This window comes from Schistocerca nitens, chromosome 1, assembly GCF_023898315.1.
Source record: "Schistocerca nitens isolate TAMUIC-IGC-003100 chromosome 1, iqSchNite1.1, whole genome shotgun sequence".
Lineage (NCBI taxonomy): Eukaryota > Metazoa > Arthropoda > Insecta > Orthoptera > Acrididae > Schistocerca > Schistocerca nitens.
The window spans coordinates 428363090-428382313 of NC_064614.1; the positions used below are offsets into that span (position 1 = coordinate 428363090).

The following is a 19224-nucleotide window of genomic DNA, read 5'->3' on the forward strand; positions in this document are numbered from 1 at the left end:
CTAACTTGAAAATTACAAATTAATAAGTACTTTGAAGAATTATTACAATAACAATGAAATCACAGATCACTCACTTTGATGTCTCGGGCAGCCCAGCACTGAGTTCAAGAAAGACTGACAGGTAATTCCCACGAACAACACCATTTCCATCTGGATACACTTTTAATCTCCAACACAATCCATTGACATGGAGAGGGGATGAATACACAGGATCTGCCTTGTGTTGCAGTTGGGTGAATTGTCGCATGACAAAGGTGCTGCTATCATACCCCGGAACAATTTCACTGCAATTTCAAGCAACTATATTAGAGAAATAAAAGATTACTGAACAGTACTCACCACAAAGAAGCTTACTATTTCTAACTTTATCTTTAGATCTAAGCTCCCTAGGACAGAATCCTGAAGTTTTTTAAGTAAATAGCCTTTGTACACATCACTGTAAACAAAGAATACAGTGATACAAAAGCAAACTTAGCTTTAGTTACATCACTTCCATAATCCCATAGCATTATGATTACGTATTCTGAAGGAAAGTCAGTTTACACTGCACGAGATAACTGTGTATTAATTAACTCTAAAGGAAAACCTGTTTCATAATGCATGAAACAATTAATTCTGCAGGATTTTTTAAGTGGACAATTTCCCTAAACAAATAACGAACACAGTTGCCATTTTCTGCCCTTCGCTGCTCTCTGAATGGAGTAAAATACCCTGAACAAATAGCACTGCCCTCTAAGGAATTCCTTCAGCTCAAATCATCAACTGATATGACATTAGATCTAAACACACGTGCCTACCAATCTGTCTTTAATCTAGCTCATGTTCAACATGTCACACACTGACCCTTATGCTGCAATGTATAAATAAAAACTTTTCCCTAAGTACAAAAATGTAAAGACTTTGTATATAATGTAAAAGCTTTTGTAAACAAGAAAATCATAAATAGTATGTTATATTATGGAACAATAATGTGACAGGTTCGCAGGAGAGCTTCTGTGAAGTTTGGATGGTAGGAGACGAGGTACTAGCAGAAATGCAGCTGTGAGGACGGGACCCGAGTTGTGTTTGGGTAGCTCAGATGGTTAGAGCACTTGCCCATGAAAGGCAAAGGTCCTGAGTTCAAGTATTGGTCCGGCACACAGTTTTAATCTGCCAGGAAGTTTAATAGTGTGACATTTATACGAGAAATCCTTTTTGCTGTCTGATGAATGGCCCAGGCCCAAAACTTTGTGAAATAAATAAATCATTCAAAAAGTGTTACTGACTGAAGTTTTTCCCCTCAGTGACACTTAAAAAAATAAAAACAACTGTGAACTTCGGAAAACAAAACGGATAAAATAATGACACCGTTAACCCACCAGGTAAATAAACTGTGCATAACATAAAAGTTCAAAATTCTATTGACAACAGCAATCCTAGTAACTGTATTTAACAACAAATGAATAGCAAAAAAGTGATTGCATAATACATCAAAGTGAACATTAAGAACAACATTACAGCCACACAACAAATGTAAAAAGCATGCCTACTGATTACTGTGTGAAATAAGAGCTCAGTACAAGTGGAAAGAGATTCTCAGACAAATTTTCATGTTTCATTTGAAATAATGTAAGTAACGTCCTAAGCTGTGTGCATTTCATGTGTATCTTGGATGAAATTCGTGCTTTTGTTACGCAGAACATGACATATTGCAGAGGCATACACAAAAATTAACAACTCTAATTACAAGTGGGGAAAACAGAGAAACCATCATCCACTAAGCAATGTTTCTCTTATACAATTATAACTTCCATAAACATTAATTCTAGTGATATTGAATTAAATTTGTTAAACAAGGGCCTAAAACATAACACAACCTAAAGCATGCAAATATTAAAGTTGTAAATATTAGAACTGAAATTACATGTGATGTAGCTAAAGTAAATAATGGGGAATTCTGCACTACATAATAAAATGAATGAAAATCGTTCAGAAACATGAAAACAGAAACAGTGTTAAGGCAAAACTTCAGCCAAATCAAGCAATAATGATAAAGTAAAGGAAGCTGTGTAGTAATGAAGACACTAAATAAAACACCAGTTCTTTATTGTCTTCCAAACTAACAATATCACAGAAATTAATTCTGATTCAAAAATAACAGGTGAAACTTAGAAAAGAGATTCCAGAACGTAACTTCCTTTTTTCCTCAAGTAAATACAAATACATACATACTACATACATACCTTAAACCTTGTTCCACAGATCATGAATACAATATTTCATAATGATATGGAACGTGTCACTTTAACGTAAGTTTCCTTTACACAATTTTTTTTCCCCCAGTTACTACTTCATATCTAAAAATTCATCTATTGAGTAGAAGGAGTTGTCATTCAGAAATTCTTTTAATTTGCTTTTAAATGTTGGTTGGCTATTTGCCAGACTTTTAATACTATTTGGCAAATGACCAAAGATTTTTGTGGAAGCATAATTCATCCCTTTCTGTGCCAAAGTCAGATTTAATCACTGTTACTTTTGAGCCGGGATGGGTTATTAATGACAAATTCCATATGTGAATATATGTATTGCGAAGGTACTGTGAATATCCCAAATTCCTTAAATAAATGTCTGCAAGGTGATCTAGGGTGGGCTCCAGCTATTATTCTATTACACATTTTTGTGCAATGAATACTTCCTGTCTTAATGACTAACTGTCCCAAAACGTGATGCCATATGAAAACAGTGAGTGACAACAGGCATAGTAGGCTAATTTACTGATATGTTTATCACAAAAATTTGCAATAACCCTAAAAGTGTAAGTAGCTGAACTTTCTCCCAATTCAATTTCTCATCACTGCACACACCCAGAAATTTTGAATATTCTGCCTTAGCAACAGACTTCTGCTCATAGTCTATATTTATCAATGGTGTTATGCCATTTATTGTACAGAATTGTATAAACTGCATTTTTCTCAAAATCAAGTGAGAGTCCATTTGCAGAGAACCACTTAATTTTCTGAAAGACATTATTTGCAATTTCCTCAGCTGATTCTTGTTTGTTGGGTGTGATTACTATATTTGTATCATCAGCAAAAAGAACTAGCTTTGCATCTTCATGAATATAAAGAGGCAAGTCATCAATGTATATATTAAGAACAATAAGGGTCCCAAGGCTGAACCCTGTGAGAACCATTCTTGATACCTCCCCAGTTAGAGGACTCTGCTGATTTTAGCAGACCATCTGTACTATTAATTTCAACCTTCTGCATTCTTCCAGTTAAATATGAATTAAACCATTTGTGCACTGTCCCACTCATACCATAATACTTACGCTTATCTAGAAGAACATCATGATTCACGCAATCAAAAGCCTTTGAGAGATCACAAAATATACCAATGGATGATGTTCGGTTATTCAATGCATGTAATATTTGATCAGTGAAAGCCATATATAGCATTTTCTGTTGGAAAGGCTTTCTGAAAACCGAACTGACATTTTGTTAGTATTTCATTTTTATAAATACATGATGCTCCTCTTGAATACATTACTTTTTCAAGAATTTTGGATGAGGCTGTCAGAAGTGAGATTGGGCAATAGTTGTTGGCATCAGACCTATCCCCTTTTTTATGCAATGGTTTAACAATAGCGTATTTCAGTCTATCTGAAAAATGCCCTGTTTCAGTGAGCTACTACATATGTGGCTGCAAATCCTGCTTATTTGTTGGGAACAAACTTTGAGTATTCTCTTGTGAGCTTTTGCTTTTGAGTGAATTTATTATTTTCCTACTTCAATAGGAGAGGTGGGTTGAATGTCAATTTTGTCAAACTGCATAAGTATTGCCTGTTCCATATATTGCCTTGTATTTTCTAATAAGTAGCTGGATCCTATTTTCTCTATAACACTTCAAAATTATTATTGAAAATGTTTTCAATTTCTGACTTCTTGTTAAACTTTTCACTGAGTTTGGTGGAAATACAGCCTTCCTGTGCTCTCTGTTGCCCCATTTCCCCTTTAACAATATTCCAAATTGTTTTAATTTTATTATCAGATGTGCTAATCTCAGACATAATGCCCATACTTCTGGACTTTTTAATAACTATTCTTAATACAGAGCAGTAGTTTTTAAAACAATTCACTGTTTCAGGATCATTACTCTTCCATGCTATAAGAATACATTTCCCTTTTCTGTTTACAAGATATTTTTATCCCTTCAGTAAGCCATGGCTTTTTACATGGTTTCTTACAATTATGTTTCACTGTTTTCTTAGGGAAACGGTTTTCAAATATACTCACAAACATATCATGAAACAGGATACATTTTAAATTAGCATCAAGTTCCCTGTACACCTTGCCCCATTCTAACTGTTGCAAGCTTTCCCTAAAATTTTCAATTGTTAAATCATTAATTGAATGCACTAATTTGGAGGCCAGTTTTGCATTACTGTATGAGCTATACCATATTCTGTAACTAGCTGTGCATCATGATCAGATAGACCATTCTTAACAGGAAATGTTTTATTTGATTAAATTTATCTTGGTCTAGGAAAACATCACCTATCAGTGTGCTGCTTTCCTGTACCACCCGAGCAGGAAAATCAATAACTGATGTAAAATTGAAAGAACCAAATATTACTTCAGGGTCAAGCTTTCTATCGGAAGAATCCAAGTTTTTCAAAAATAGTCGAAAATTTCCCAATTCGAACCTGTACAGCTACAATTATAAAAGTGCCATTACTTAGTTTAAGCTCACACACACATGCTTCTACAGGCTGGTCCATTGATCGTGACTGGGCCAAATATCTCACGAAATAAGCGTCAAACGAAGAAACTACAAAGAACCAAACTTGTCTAGCATGAAGGGGGAAACCAGATGGCGCTATGGTTGGCCCGCTATATGGCGCTGCCATAGGTAAAACGGATATCAACTGTGTCTTTTTTTTAAATAGGAACCCCCATTTTTTATTACATATTTGTGTAGTATGTAAAGAAATATTCACTTTGTAATAGATGGCGCTGTAATAGTCACAAACATATGGCTCGCAATTTTAGACGAATAGTTGGTAACAGGTAGGTTTTTTAAATTAAAATACAGAATGTACATATGTTTGAACATTTTATTTCGGTTGTTCCAATGTGATACATGTACCTTTGTGAACTTATCATTTCCGAGAAAGCATGCTGTTACAGCGTGATTACCTGTAAATGCCACATTAATGCAATAAATGCTAATAAATGGTCAAAATTATGTCCGTCAACCTCAATACATTTGGCAATACGTGTAACGACATACCTCTCAACAGTGAGTAGTTCACCTTCCGTAATGTTCGCACATGCATTGACAATGCGCTGACGCATGTTGTCAGGTGTTGTCGGTGGATCATGATAGCAAATATCCTTCAACTTTCCCCACAGAAAGAAATCCGGGGATGTCAGATCCGGTGAAAATGTGGGCCATGGTATGGTGCTTTGACGATCAATCCTCCTGTCATGAAATATGCTATCCAATACCGCTTCAACCGCACGCAAGTTGTGCGCCACACATCCATCATGTTGGAACTACATCGCCATTTTGTCATGCAGCGAAACATCTTGTAGTAACATCGGTGGAACATTACGTAGGAAATCAGCACACATTTCACCATTTAGATTGCCATCGATAGTGCATATTATGCTGGTTTACATTACCGCTGCTGGTGAATGACGCTTCGTCGCTAAATAGAATGCGTGCAAAAAATCTGTCACTGTCCCGTAATTTCTCTCGTGCCCAGTGGCAGAACTGTACATGATGTTCAAAGTCATCACCATGCAATTCCTGGTGCATAGGAATATGGTATGGGTGCAATCAATGTTGATGTAGCATTCTCAACACCAACGTTTTTGAGATTCTCTATTCTCGCGCAGTTTGTCTGCTACAGATGTGCGGATTAGCCATGACAGCAGCTAAAACACCTACTCGGGCATCATCATTTGTTGCAGGTCGTGGTTGACGTTTCACATGTGGTTGAACACTTCCTGTTTCCTTAAATAACGTAACTATCTGGCAAACGGTCCGGACACTTAGATGATGTCGTCCAGGATACTGAGCAGCATACATAGCACACGCCCGTTGGGCATTTTGATCACAATAGCCATACTTCATCACAATATCGACCTTTTTTGCAATTGGTAAACGGTTATTTTAAGATGGGTAATGTATCACCAAGCAAATACCGTCTGCACTGGCCGAATGTTACGTGATACCACATACTTATATTTTTGTGACTATTACAGCGCCATCTATCACAATACTTATATTTTTGTGACTATTACAGCGCCATCTATCACAAAGCAAAAAAAGTGGTACAACTAAAACATTCATATTTCTTTACTTACTACATGAAATTGTAATAAAATATGGGGGTTCCTATTTTAAAAAACGCAGTTGATATCAGTTTGACCTATGGCAGCGGGCCCACCATAGCACCATCTGGTTTCCCCCTTCAAGCTAGACAAGTTTCGTTCTTTGTAGTTTTTTCGTTTGGCACTTATTTCATGAGATATTTGGCCCGGTCACGATCAATGGTCCACCCTGTATATGTTGCTCTATGCAAAATTTTTTAGTTTCCAAATTTTTCACACTATGAAAGATTTTAACATATATGGCAACTCCTCTTTTCTCCATAGTTTCTCTACTGTAAGCTTATATCCACCTAGATTTACCATTTCCATACCTGTGACTATATGATGTTCAGACAGGCATAATACATCTATTCCACCCTCAGTTTCTACATCCTCTAAACTTCTAAATCTTCTACACAAACATGAAGCTCATCTACTTTGTTTTTTAATCCCCTGCTATTCTGATGCAATATACTAATATTATGTTTCACTGTGCTTTTATGAGAATCTTGGGACATACTAAACACTATATTTCACTGTACTGTTACAAGAATCTTATGATAATTTAACATCTGTAGCACCTGCCTGTCTGAACTTCTCATTAAGCTTAATTTCAATCAATGTTGGATGAGTGGACAGTGATCTTAGCCTAAAAAAGAAGTACTCCCATGAGTTTCAGTGTGCACCCCCCCCCTCCCCCCCTTTTAAAGATTTTGCTATCATCCCAGCCAGTTTACCCTTCCCTTTCCTACTGAGAATCTAAATGCTCAAAAAACGTGATCACAACACAAAATTTATAAAGCCAACTTTTTGATACACCCAATTGTCAATTATACATTTAAAGATAATTTTTGTGCAAACAACAGCTATGACCTGGCCAAAAGCACTAATGACATTCCCATTCTGAACAGAACTGCATTCGTATCTTTCAATGCAATGGACTTATATACAGGTTTACCGGTAAATGGAAGATCACATTAATTAAAAATATGCTGCTTAAATATAAAAAGCTTAGTTTGGCAGAAATCTGTGAATCTATAGAAATATTAACACTGGTACTACCACAAAACTATTTAATCTTTAGTAACAAATTTTGCATGCAAGAAGGTGTGTGATAAATGGGCTGCCTAGCTAGCTTGCTGCCCAACATCTACATAAACCATTTACAAACATCTTTTTTCAATGCTGAAGTACAATTGAGCAGAAAATGTTAACTGTTATAAATGATATGTTGAGAATAACTTATCTGAAGCAACAGAAGGGGAAACACATTGTTTTGCTAAAGAGCTTAACAAGTTGCAACAAAATATAAAATTCACTGCAGATTAAAGATTGTCAAATACAATGGAAAACAAATTTCAAATGCACAAAAAAATCTGCAACTGATCTCACAATGAACAGCGCATCATGTCATCCACAGTAATAAAATACGGCATTTTCTAGGGCAATGCTCAATAATTGGACATAATTCAACTGGATGTGGAAGATAAACTACAAAAACTAAATTACAACAATTCAACTGATGGCTCACAACAATGGTTATAGATATGACATCACCAGTAAGCTTCACAGCAAAACTAAAAACAAAATAACAAAAATAACTCTATATTCACAAAACACAAGACTGTGAAATACAGTACACTCCCATTTTTCCAAATCTCGTTTATCAGAAATCCATTTCATCCGAACAAATTTTCGCGGCGCACACTGGAGCTGTTTAACGCATCATGCAGCTACACTTTTGGCTAGCTAGTCTGACACTTGACAAGTTTCAACTTGTCTGCATCTAGAGGCAGACCAGCTGATAAATCTTTGCCATTGTGGTACACGAATCGGACTAAGGAATGGATGAATGGTGCCATCTTCAAAGAGGCAGAGTTTGTTCCAGCTGCAGAAAAATACATGGAGGAAAATGGACTTCCTCAAAAATCGCTATTTCTTGTGGACAACACTCCTCCTCACCCAGATGATCTACAAGATGGGGATATCAAAGTTGTGTTTCTCCAACCAAATGTCATGTCTTTATGTCAACCGATGGACCAAAGTGTTCTTGAGGCAATGAAAAAACATTACAGATGCAGTGTCACTCATTGGATTGCTGAAGCTTGGAATCTAATTCCTCAAATTTCTCTCATTAGGTCTTGGAAAAAACTCTTAGATCATAAAGCAACTCATCAGTGGTGAGAAGGAGATAATGCCAACAAAACGAAAATGACGTAATTTTGGTCAATTTACTGGAGAAGCTCCTGGGTTGTGAAGCTGCGAACTTCGAAGATGTTGAAGAGTCGATGGAAAACAACTTTTTTGATTTGACTGCAGAAGAAGTCGTCCAAATTGCAACCAATCAAAAAGCATCGGAAGAATGTGTGTCTGATGATGAAGCAGAGAAAAAGATTCCTCACACAGTTGGTTACAAAGCAATCCAAACTGTTCTGGAGTACATCAGCTGACAGGAGGAGGCAACTTATCCTGAAATCATTTGTTTCCAAGGTTGGAGATATAGTGCTGCAACAAAAGTTTCTCAAGCCACGTCCTAAAACTTCAATGTCCATAAGTTAAAAGTTTTCTGTTTTTATTAGTTTGAAGTTCCTCTAGACAAACTTTTTATTCCTTTGAGTAATCTCTAGATTTGTTTCATAATTTTGTACAGTAGTTTATTTTTTTATTCAAAAGAGTAGGTAACAAAATTAAAACTCCTGTTATTTCCTGCTGCCAAATACAGCGGATTTTTTCTGTAAGAATGCAAAATAAATTAGCTTTGTTATTCAGCATTTATAAACTTTGAGTTTTCAATTATACTTTGGCACCTTTTTAACATGTCAACACATTTTCTTCAGTCAAAAACATGCACGTTTGTTCACAACCATATCAATAACATTCTACATAACCTACGCACGTTTTACGATCATATTTTGTGGTACTGATGCAATTCAGAGTGTTTCACTTGTGAAAACAGGACTTTAGTTCATCTGAAATTTTCGTTATCCGAACCAGCAACAGTCCTGATCATTTCGGATAAATCGGAGTTTACTGTATATCTGCATACCACACACTGGTAAGGTGGTGTATCAAACTGTAATGCTGTTTCATGCTAAAATTGTACAGATTAGTTTCTACACAAGTATTGCAATAAAATATAACCAATTCATAACTTAAATTTAAAAATTTATTTACAAAATACACTGTCATGTGTGGTCCAAATTTTATATTTTCCTGGCCAAACTGGTAGGAGTTTTAACATGAGATACAGAGAACGTATGGATGCTCTCAGACAACACAGCTTAAATAAATCAAATTTCGCTGGTAACATATACAATATGTGGACACACAGTAGCACTGAACAAATGAATTACCACATTTTGCTGAGAAAGAATTACAGATGTGTTGGAAGAAATATATAACTTAATTCACAAAAAACTTCAGAGTTAAGAATCCAAATGTATCTATGAAGTTTCATCCTATTTTCATAATGTCCTACTGGTAGAGAAAGTATGAGTACTGATATAGTTAGCCTACTTAGTTAATCAAAAAGGAAAACCAAACGTTATTTACAAATTTCATTCAACATTTCCACCATTTTTTTAAGATAAATGTGTAGCTCTCCGCCACAATCTAGGCTAAGAACTAGAATCTCTGTAATAATGTACATCACAGGTGTAGGAGTATACCTCTACTGTAATATCTTGTTCTTTGGTACATCTTTGGTACACCCAATCAAATCACTATTATTTCAGATGTAATAATAAGTGGTGGTAAGTTCCTAAAGAACCAAACTGCTGAGGTCAGCAGTCCCTAGGCTTGCACACTACTTAATCTAACTTAAACTAACTTACGGTAAGGACAACACACACACACACACACACACACACACCCAAGGGAGGACACCAACCTGCAAGGGGGGGAGGATTTCAGATGTAAAAGTGTGTGACTCTCATTTTGTCTTTAATCTAACTCATATTCGGCATTTTACATATCAGTAATGATGCAGAACACCTGTAATGTATAAATAAAACCTTTCCTGAAGTAAAATATAAAAACCTGTATACAAAGTAAAAAATTATGTACACTAGAAGATAATGAGGCCAGCACTAGTAACACCGTAATAAGCCTTTCACTCAAAAAATGTACATTTAATGTTGCGTCAGATGGTACGGAATCATGCTTACAAGACTAATGTGAGAAAAGTAATTACATATATCCTGTCATCCTTTTGTATCCAGACTATAAACCAGCACTGGCTAAGTTAGAAGTGAATATTTGCTATGCTTAAACTTATCAGGAGGAAGAGGAGGAGGAAGAGGAGACGAACAGAGAAAGGGGCACAAGGAGATAGAATAATAGAAAACTAGAATTAAAAAAATAATCAGGTAGCAGCAGGTGCTTAGACAGAGAGAGAGTGTTGTGACACTGCCACGACATTTACAGTGCCGCCACGACAGTACGCGCAAACGGCGATAGAGGCGCTCCGCAACTCGGCTGAGCGCGGGAGCGCCACCTAGCTACGAACGGCGCCGGCCGCACGTCACAGCACGGTAGTCAAATAAGAGATACTGAGTTGTTATCATGTAACCAGCTATTGTTTCTAAGTGAGTGTGTTTGAATATCCACACAATTATTGGTGATTAAAGGTTATAACACTTTTTGGGGACGAGGTCGGATATTTTCATTGCATTGTGGATTTGTGTGTTCGTGACGGGGCAGACATGGAACAGCTTATGCAAGCGCTCATTGAACAACAAACACAGCTGACGGCTGCTATTCAGGCGTTGTCGACGTCGCTTACTCATCGTCTGTCTTCCTCTTCTCCGCCTCCATTCCCTCCTTATGACGAGGCCGCTGAGGACTGGGAGGATTATGAGAAGCGTTTGCGGCAACACTTCTTGGCTTTCGGCATTGTCGACGCTCCTATGTGTAAGTCGTTATTTCTATCTTGGATTTCCCCACGGATCTATCAGCTGCTATCTCAGTTAGCCCCTCTGCGGGAACCTGCCTCTCTGTCCTTCCAAGAAATGTGTGACTTATTGTCTAACTATTACCGAAGAAACACCCACGTCGTTGCCGCCCGCATGGCGTTCTACCGGTGTCGCAAACAGCCCCATCAATCTTACCGGGCTTGGGCGGCGGAACTACACGGTCTGAGTAGGAAATGTCATTTTGTCACGGACACTCATCATGAGTCTTATGCTGATTCAATGGTTTAGGGATGCTATTCTACGGCTTGCTCCTGATAAAGAAGTTCGGCAACGTGCCCTACAACTGCCAAACCCGTCGTTGTTGGAAGTTCTAAGCATCGCTCAATCCTTTGAAGAGTCTCACGCTGCTGGCGCGCAAATAGAAAACTAGAATTAAAAAAATAATCAGGTAGCAACAGGTGCTTAGACAGAGAGAGAGTGTTGTGACACTGCCACGACATTTACAGTGCCGCCACGACAGTACGCGCAAACGGCGATAGAGGCGCTCCGCAACTCGGCTGAGCGTGGGAGCGCCACCTAGCTACGAACGGCGCCGGCCGCACGTCACAGCACGGCAGTCAAATAAGAGATACTGAGTTGTTATCATGTAACCAGCTATTGTTTCTAAGTGAGTGTGTTTGAATATCCACACAATTATTGGTGATTAAAGGTTATAACACTTTTTGGGGACGAGGTCGGATATTTTCATTGCATTGTGGATTTGTGTGTTCGTGACGGGGCAGACATGGAACAGCTTATGCAAGCGCTCATTGAACAACAAACACAGCTGACGGCTGCTATTCAGGCGTTGTCGACGTCGCTTACTCATCGTCTGTCTTCCTCTTCTCCGCCTCCATTCCCTCCTTATGACGAGGCCGCTGAGGACTGGGAGGATTATGAGAAGCGTTTGCGGCAACACTTCTTGGCTTTCGGCATTGTCGACGCTCCTATGTGTAAGTCGTTATTTCTATCTTGGATTTCCCCACGGATCTATCAGCTGCTATCTCAGTTAGCCCCTCTGCGGGAACCTGCCTCTCTGTCCTTCCAAGAAATGTGTGACTTATTGTCTAACTATTACCGAAGAAACACCCACGTCGTTGCCGCCCGCATGGCGTTCTACCGGTGTCGCAAACAGCCCCATCAATCTTACCGGGCTTGGGCGGCGGAACTACACGGTCTGAGTAGGAAATGTCATTTTGTCACGGACACTCATCATGAGTCTTATGCTGATTCAGTGGTTTAGGGATGCTATTCTACGGCTTGCTCCTGATAAAGAAGTTCGGCAACGTGCCCTACAACTGCCAAACCCGTCGTTGTTGGAAGTTCTAAGCATCGCTCAATCCTTTGAAGAGTCTCACGCTGCTGGCGCGCAAATAGACGCGTGGTGTGATGTAGGCGCTGTACAGTCAACTTTCGACACGGACAATTTGCCTGTTTCACAGGAGAACGAAGATGTGGCGGCGGTTCACTCGCGTAAACAACGTCGCGTTGGGCCGCAACGCTCGCAGCGAAAACAGCAACCACAGAAGCAGGTTCGTTCCACACTTCCTTCTTGTCCACGTTGTTTCGTACAGCATGAAAGGGCCACGTGTCCAAAACGTTGGGCCACGTGTAATTCCTGTACGAAAAAAGGCCACATTGCTTCAGTGTGTCAGTCCCCTAAAGTTCCTGTCGACGAGGACGAGGCATCGGACATGGATGTTAACTGTGTGCTTTCTCAAACAAATAAGTTGTTTGTTACTGTTCGTGTTCTGGATAAAGACATTCGCATGCAAGTGGACACTGGCTCTGCAATAACTCTCATTAATTCTCGCACGTATTTGGAGTTGGGCTCCCCTCCCTTGTCTCCAGTTACGCGAAATCTGAGAACTTATAATAAACAGAAAATTCCTATCATTGGCCAGTTTGATGCTTCCACTGCCTACAAGTCTGTTGTTAGGCCCCTCACGTTTTTTGTGGTGGATCATGCGGGCACTGAAAACCTGTTCAGTTATGATGCTTTCCAGTTGTTCGGGTTCTCCATTGATGTTGATGTGCACCTCATATCTGAGGATATTCCGTATCAACAGCTGGATGGATTGTGTTCTGAATTTTCGTCCGTGTTCTCTGCTGGTCTGGGTCGTGCCAAGGATTTTGAAGCCCACATTACTCTTAAACCTACAGCTCGCCCTAAGTTTTTCCGGGCACACCCTATTCCGGTGGTGTTGCGTGCACCTGTCAAGGCTGAGACAGACAGGTTAACAGCTTCAGGGATTCTCCTTCCTGTTACCTCCAGCGAATGGGCATTGCCCATCGTGGTGGTTTCTAAACCAAACGGGAGTCTGCGATTGTGTGGTGATTTTAAAGCCACTGTCAATGCTCAGAGCCTCATTGACACTTATCCTCTTCCCCGTCCTGAGGAGTTATTTATCAAGCTCGCTGGGGGCCAGTTCTTTTCCAAACTTGACTTATCGGAGGCATACCATCAGTTGCCGTTGGATGCTTCTTCCAAGGAATTTCTCGTCATCAACACTCCTTAAGGGTTGTATCAGTACCAGCGGTTACCATTTGGCGTCGCTAGCACGCTGGCCATTTTTCAGCGGTTTTTGGAACAGCTCACGGCTTCCGTTCCTGGCTGCATAAACTATCTGGATGACATTGTTGTCACGGGGGCCTCCACTGAGGAGCACCTTCGCAATTTGCGTTCCCTGTTTCGGGTTTTGCATTCGGCTGGGTTGAGGTGCAATCTGGACAAGTCACAGTTCTTCCAACCCTCCATTGTGTATCTTGGTTTCCACTTGTCCCGTGAGGGTATACGTCCTCTACGTCAGCACGTTGCAGCCATTAATACTCTACCCCGGCCGTCTACGGTCAAAGAACTTCAGGCATTTCTAGGCAAGATTGCTTATTATCACAAACTCATTCCATCCGCGGCGGCGGTAGCTCATCCACTGCATCAGCAGTTACGCAAAAACATCCCTTTCTGTTGGTCCGACGAGTGTGAGCAGGCTTTTGTCCGCCTGAAGGCTCATTTGCAGTCGGCGCCTTGTCTTGCCACATTCCGTCCGGGTCAGCACTTGCTTCTGGCGACTGACGTGTCACAGTATGGCCTAGGGGCTGTTCTCGCCCATCGGTATGAGGATGGGTCGGAACGACCCATCGCCTATGCTTCCAAGACCCTCAACGATGCACAACGGCATTACTCTCAAATCGAAAAGGGGGCGCTCGCTATCATTTATGCTCTAAAAATTTCAGCGTTTTTTTGTATGGTTCTAAGTTTCACCTCATCACCGACCACAAGCCACTGGTCTCTCTGTTCAGCCCATCGGCGTCACTTCCGGATAAGGCAGCTCACCGCCTGCAACGTTGGGCCTTATACTTGTCTCGTTTTCACTATGAGATTCACTATCTCCCCGCAGCCCAGCACGCCAACGCTGACGCATTGTCGCGATTGCCGATGGGCCCCGACCCGGTTTTCGATCATGATGAACTACTCTGTATCCACATTGATGAGGTTTTTTTCCACTTACAGTTTCGCAGGTCGCGTCGGCTACTGCGTGGGACCCGGTCCTGCATCAGGTGATCAGTTTTGTTCAACGGGGTTAGCCAGACAGGACCAAGGGCCGGGCATTGGATCCCCTTCGCAACTACCATGCCTTGCGCCTTCGTCTGTCTGTTCATGATGGTGGTGTTCTTCTGGCAATGGATGGCGCATCTCCACGGGTCGTGGTGCCAGCCTCACTTCGCAAAGATGTTCTCAAACTGTTGCATGAAGGCCATTGGGGTATTTCTCAGACTAAGTCCCTGGCCCGCAGGCACGTTTATTGGCCCGGTATTGATTCGGACATCGCCCACATGGTTGCTGCGTGTGGTCAGTGTGCTCTACAACTGGCTGCACCTCGTACAATGCCCTTTCCGTGGCCTGATCTGGCGCAGCCATGGGAACGGGTGCACGCTGACTTTGCCGGCCCCTTCCTCAGTACTTACTGACTACTGTTGATTGACGCCTTCTCGAAGTTTCCATTTGTTGTTCGATGTCCGCCGCCCACCACTGCGGTGACAACGCTGGCTTTGTCCAAAATCTTTGCGCTAGAAGGTCTTCCATCCACGATCATCACGGACAATGGCCCTCAGTTCTCTTCGCAGGCCTTCTGTGATTTTTGTACTGGACAAGGGATTCATCATGTTACAGCACCGCCCTTTCATCCGCAATCGAATGGGGAGGTCGAGCGCCTTGTCCGCACTTTCAAAAGCCAGATGAAACAATTCCTTAGTGATTTTTCCACAGATGATGCTCTGCTGCAATTTCTGAGTTCTTATCACTTCACGCCTCTGGGTGATCGCAGCCCTGCTGAACTCTTGCATGGCCGCCCACCGCGCACTCTACTGCACCTGCTTCACCCTGTCAGGCCTTGTGCTGTGTCCCCTAGTGCGGGAAAATACTCGGTGGGCGCCGACGTGTGGGCATGAGGGTATGGATCTCGCCCTAAATGGATTCCAGGGGTGGTCAAGGCTCTTCGCGGCCACCAGCTTTGTGAAATACGTACAGACGACGGCATGGTTGTTCGCCATTACGACCAGATGCGCCCACAAGTGGTGTCCACGCCGGTGCCACCGCCCCTTCCTTCGCCTCCACCAGCCCGAGACGCCAGTCCTGTCGCTGCTGCCGATCTACCGTACGTGTTGCTGCAGCCGACATTGCTACCGCTTCCGAGTACGCCGGAATCGGCCCCAGTCGCGACGCCGCCTTCTCCGGGACCCATCTCGCTGGAGCACACCCCCAGGTCCACGACACCTATGGATGCTGCTCCGGAGTTTTCACCCATCATCTCTTCCAGGAGGCACGTTCCACGCACGAGCTTCTGTCCTGGACATTTTCAACCATACTCTCGTGTCTCTCCGCGGGATCTTCTCGGGGCCTCACAAGAGGCCATGGATGTCTCCGCACTGTCCATGTCTCCAAGGAAGTGAGTGTTTTTTTTTCAAGGGGGGAAAAGTGTTGTGACAGTGCCACGACATTTACAGTGCCGCCACGACACTACGCGCAAACGGCGATAGAGGTGCTCCGCAACTCGGCTGAGCGCGGGAGCGCCACCTAGCTACAAACGACGCCGGCCGCACGTCACAGCACAGCAGTCGAATAAGAGATACTGAGTTGTTATCATGTAACCAGCTATTGTTTCTAAGTGAGTGTGTTTGAATATCCACACAGTTATTGGTGATTAAAGGTTATAACAGAGAGAGAGAGAGAGAGAGAGAGAGAGAGAGAGAGAGAGAGAGAGAGAGAGAGAGGAGGAGGAGGAGGAGGAGGAGGAGGAGTCGGCGGAGGAGGAGACGAAAAGAGAAAGGGACAAAGGAGACAGAATAATAGAAAACTAGAGCAAAAAATTAACCAGGCAACAATGGGTGCTTAGCTAGCTAGAGAGAGAGAGAGAGAGAGAGAGAGAGAGAGAGAGCTATGCCTTCCGTCTGTCCTGGATGCATGGAGTGATTCTGTTGGGAAGGTTATCATGAAGTAGTTGGATCCTCTTCTGAGGCATGCTAGCACAGTACTATTGTACACTGTTCTTGATACCTTGGAAACTGGCACCAAGATGGAGTTGATGTCAGAGCTGGTCGTACGTGTTCTATCAGGGACAGATCTGGAAATCTGGTTTGTCATGGGAATACCTCAACACCATGCAGACAGTTTATTGATACATTTGCCATGTGTGAATAAGCATTGTCCTGTTAAAAAATGGCACCACAATATTGTCACGTGGGAGGTAACCCATGTGGGTGAAGGATGTCAGTGACTAACTGTTTGTGGCATCAGAGTTCCCTCTAGCACTACCACTGTGACTTGAAATCATATCCAATGACTCCTCACTATGATGCTGAGAGTAACACAACTGTGCCTCTCTCCATGTAGCCACCATATCGTGGACAATGGTCATCTGGGGCAGTGCAGAACTGTAATTCATCATCACTGAACACAATTTGATGCCATTCACGAGCAGTCCATACTTCATGGCATCATTCCAGACACACCCATGTGTATTGTGATGTTAATGGTAGCCTATACACTGGACAGTAATTCCTTAGTCTGGCTGTCTAGTCTCTGACCAATGGTGCAGGATGACACAGAATGTTGCAAGGAGTCCATTAACTGTTCTCAGATGGCAGGCAAAGATGCGAAGGGTTTACATTGTGCTTGGTGCACAATATGGAAATCCTACCTTGTGGTGGTCAAATCTTTACAGTGCATATGCCTGCCCTCACCTCCCCAAACAATACATTATCAGGTCACACACATCCTCCTCTAAATTCTGAGGAGAAAGGGATCTTATAGTACCAAATTCAGCAGCAGGAGTTAAGAAATTCTGATGGCATAATCTTGGAAAGGCTGCATGAGGTATAACAAAATTTAAGTTGCAAGATAAGCTTTGTAAATTTTTACCTTTACATACACTTCTAGACAGGTGTTTTGCATTGCCTGAGCTGCTGAATGCCAAAATTGTCCAATGCTTATCATGAAGTAGTTACCACTCAACAGTTCATTCTCAATAACTTCTGTTCCCACTTCCTAAAGACAATATTTTAAAACTGCTTATCTCAACAACTTTATTACATAGATGGCTTCACCAACTTCTCATACGTATTATATGTGAAAACATGTATAAATTTCATTCATAAAGTAACTTGATAAAAGCTATTTATTTTAAGAATGACAATCCAAATATATTTACCTCTGAAAGTCTGCTGGCACTGGTGCTGTGACAAAACTCGCAACTGGTTTTTTTCGCACAGCATATAACATGAAAGAAAGATTGTGAGCACAGCTGATAAGCTCTGAACGGGAACAGGTATGAAGCTGATGTTCCACTTCTTGCAGCAATGATTCTAACTGTTCAGTTTCTTGTGTGAGCAGTGATTTCTGCCCTACCAGAGTCAACAGCTTCGCTTTCAACTGTGCATCTAGTCGTGCTATCATTAGCTCCACTGCATTGCGAATCTCCCGCACCCGCTCATCCTTGGCAGCCCGTACTGCTTCAACATTCCGCTCCTGTATCATTATGTGCTAATCAGTTTTTGTATATAATAAACATGGAAGCAGACTGCTGGTCTACACTACAAATAATCAAGGCAAATCTTTTAAATGAAGAGCTTTCCCACTTGCATCATGAAAGAGAAAAGATGTCAAGGGAAAGGATGGTGAGAGACATGGGTAGAAAGGAAACAGATGATAATATGGCACCAGCAAGTTCACCCTAGTGCAGACTTGACAAGTTGGTTGTCACAGGATAGTTCATGCTTACCAGTTATTTAATAGCTTGGTGTCAGTTCTTTAGACACATTTTACAAACCAGCGGAGAATTGAGGGTAGTTTCTATTCCTACTAGTCATGTTATTACATGTTTCCTATTGTGGTGTCACATACCACACTAGATGGTCTTAAGCATTCTTACCAAAGAATGAGACTCACAAAAGAAAATTTATCATCCAGGAAAGTGCAAGTATTGTGTGGATGTGTTATTTTATTTGCATGTGGGAAACCCTGCTGAGGGATGACATACATCTTCAAAATGGGACACTGTTCACAATAACTTCACAAGAAGAATTACCTGTGTGAACATGAATATAGAAGCTGCTAGTATTGCCTGCCTACTTTGAAATGTATTTTTTGGCAATAGTATGATGATGATGAGACACTTGAAACATTATTAAGATGTCAAATTCTTGTTTTCTACAGACTCCTGCGTTGAAGTTTCATGCTGGATGTTAAGATTTGGCAAAAGTTTGATGTTATTCAGTTGATGATGTGCAGTACATGTTATGCACAATATGGATTTTATTTACAAAATGTCTTTGTGTATTATTAAAGAGAAGTTAGAGTAGCACTACCCTATTTCCTTAAAACAACAATTACACAATGTCAAGACGAAGTTTATCAT

The 19224-nt window shown here is 41.2% G+C and overlaps 1 protein-coding gene across 2 annotated transcripts in view; it reads right to left on the reverse strand.

Moving 5' to 3' along the window:
- Nucleotides 1-19224, reverse strand: part of LOC126250778 (E3 ubiquitin-protein ligase TRIM37-like) — a 313056-nt gene that overhangs the window by 222879 nt on the left and 70953 nt on the right. For both annotated transcript variants that reach the window (XM_049951588.1, XM_049951587.1), the window contains exons 4-5: nucleotides 18019-18335; nucleotides 75-284 (exon numbers count right to left, since the gene is read on the reverse strand). In XM_049951588.1, coding sequence (XP_049807545.1) covers nucleotides 75-284; nucleotides 18019-18335 — 527 coding nt within the window. The remainder of the gene's footprint in view (nucleotides 1-74; nucleotides 285-18018; nucleotides 18336-19224) is intronic.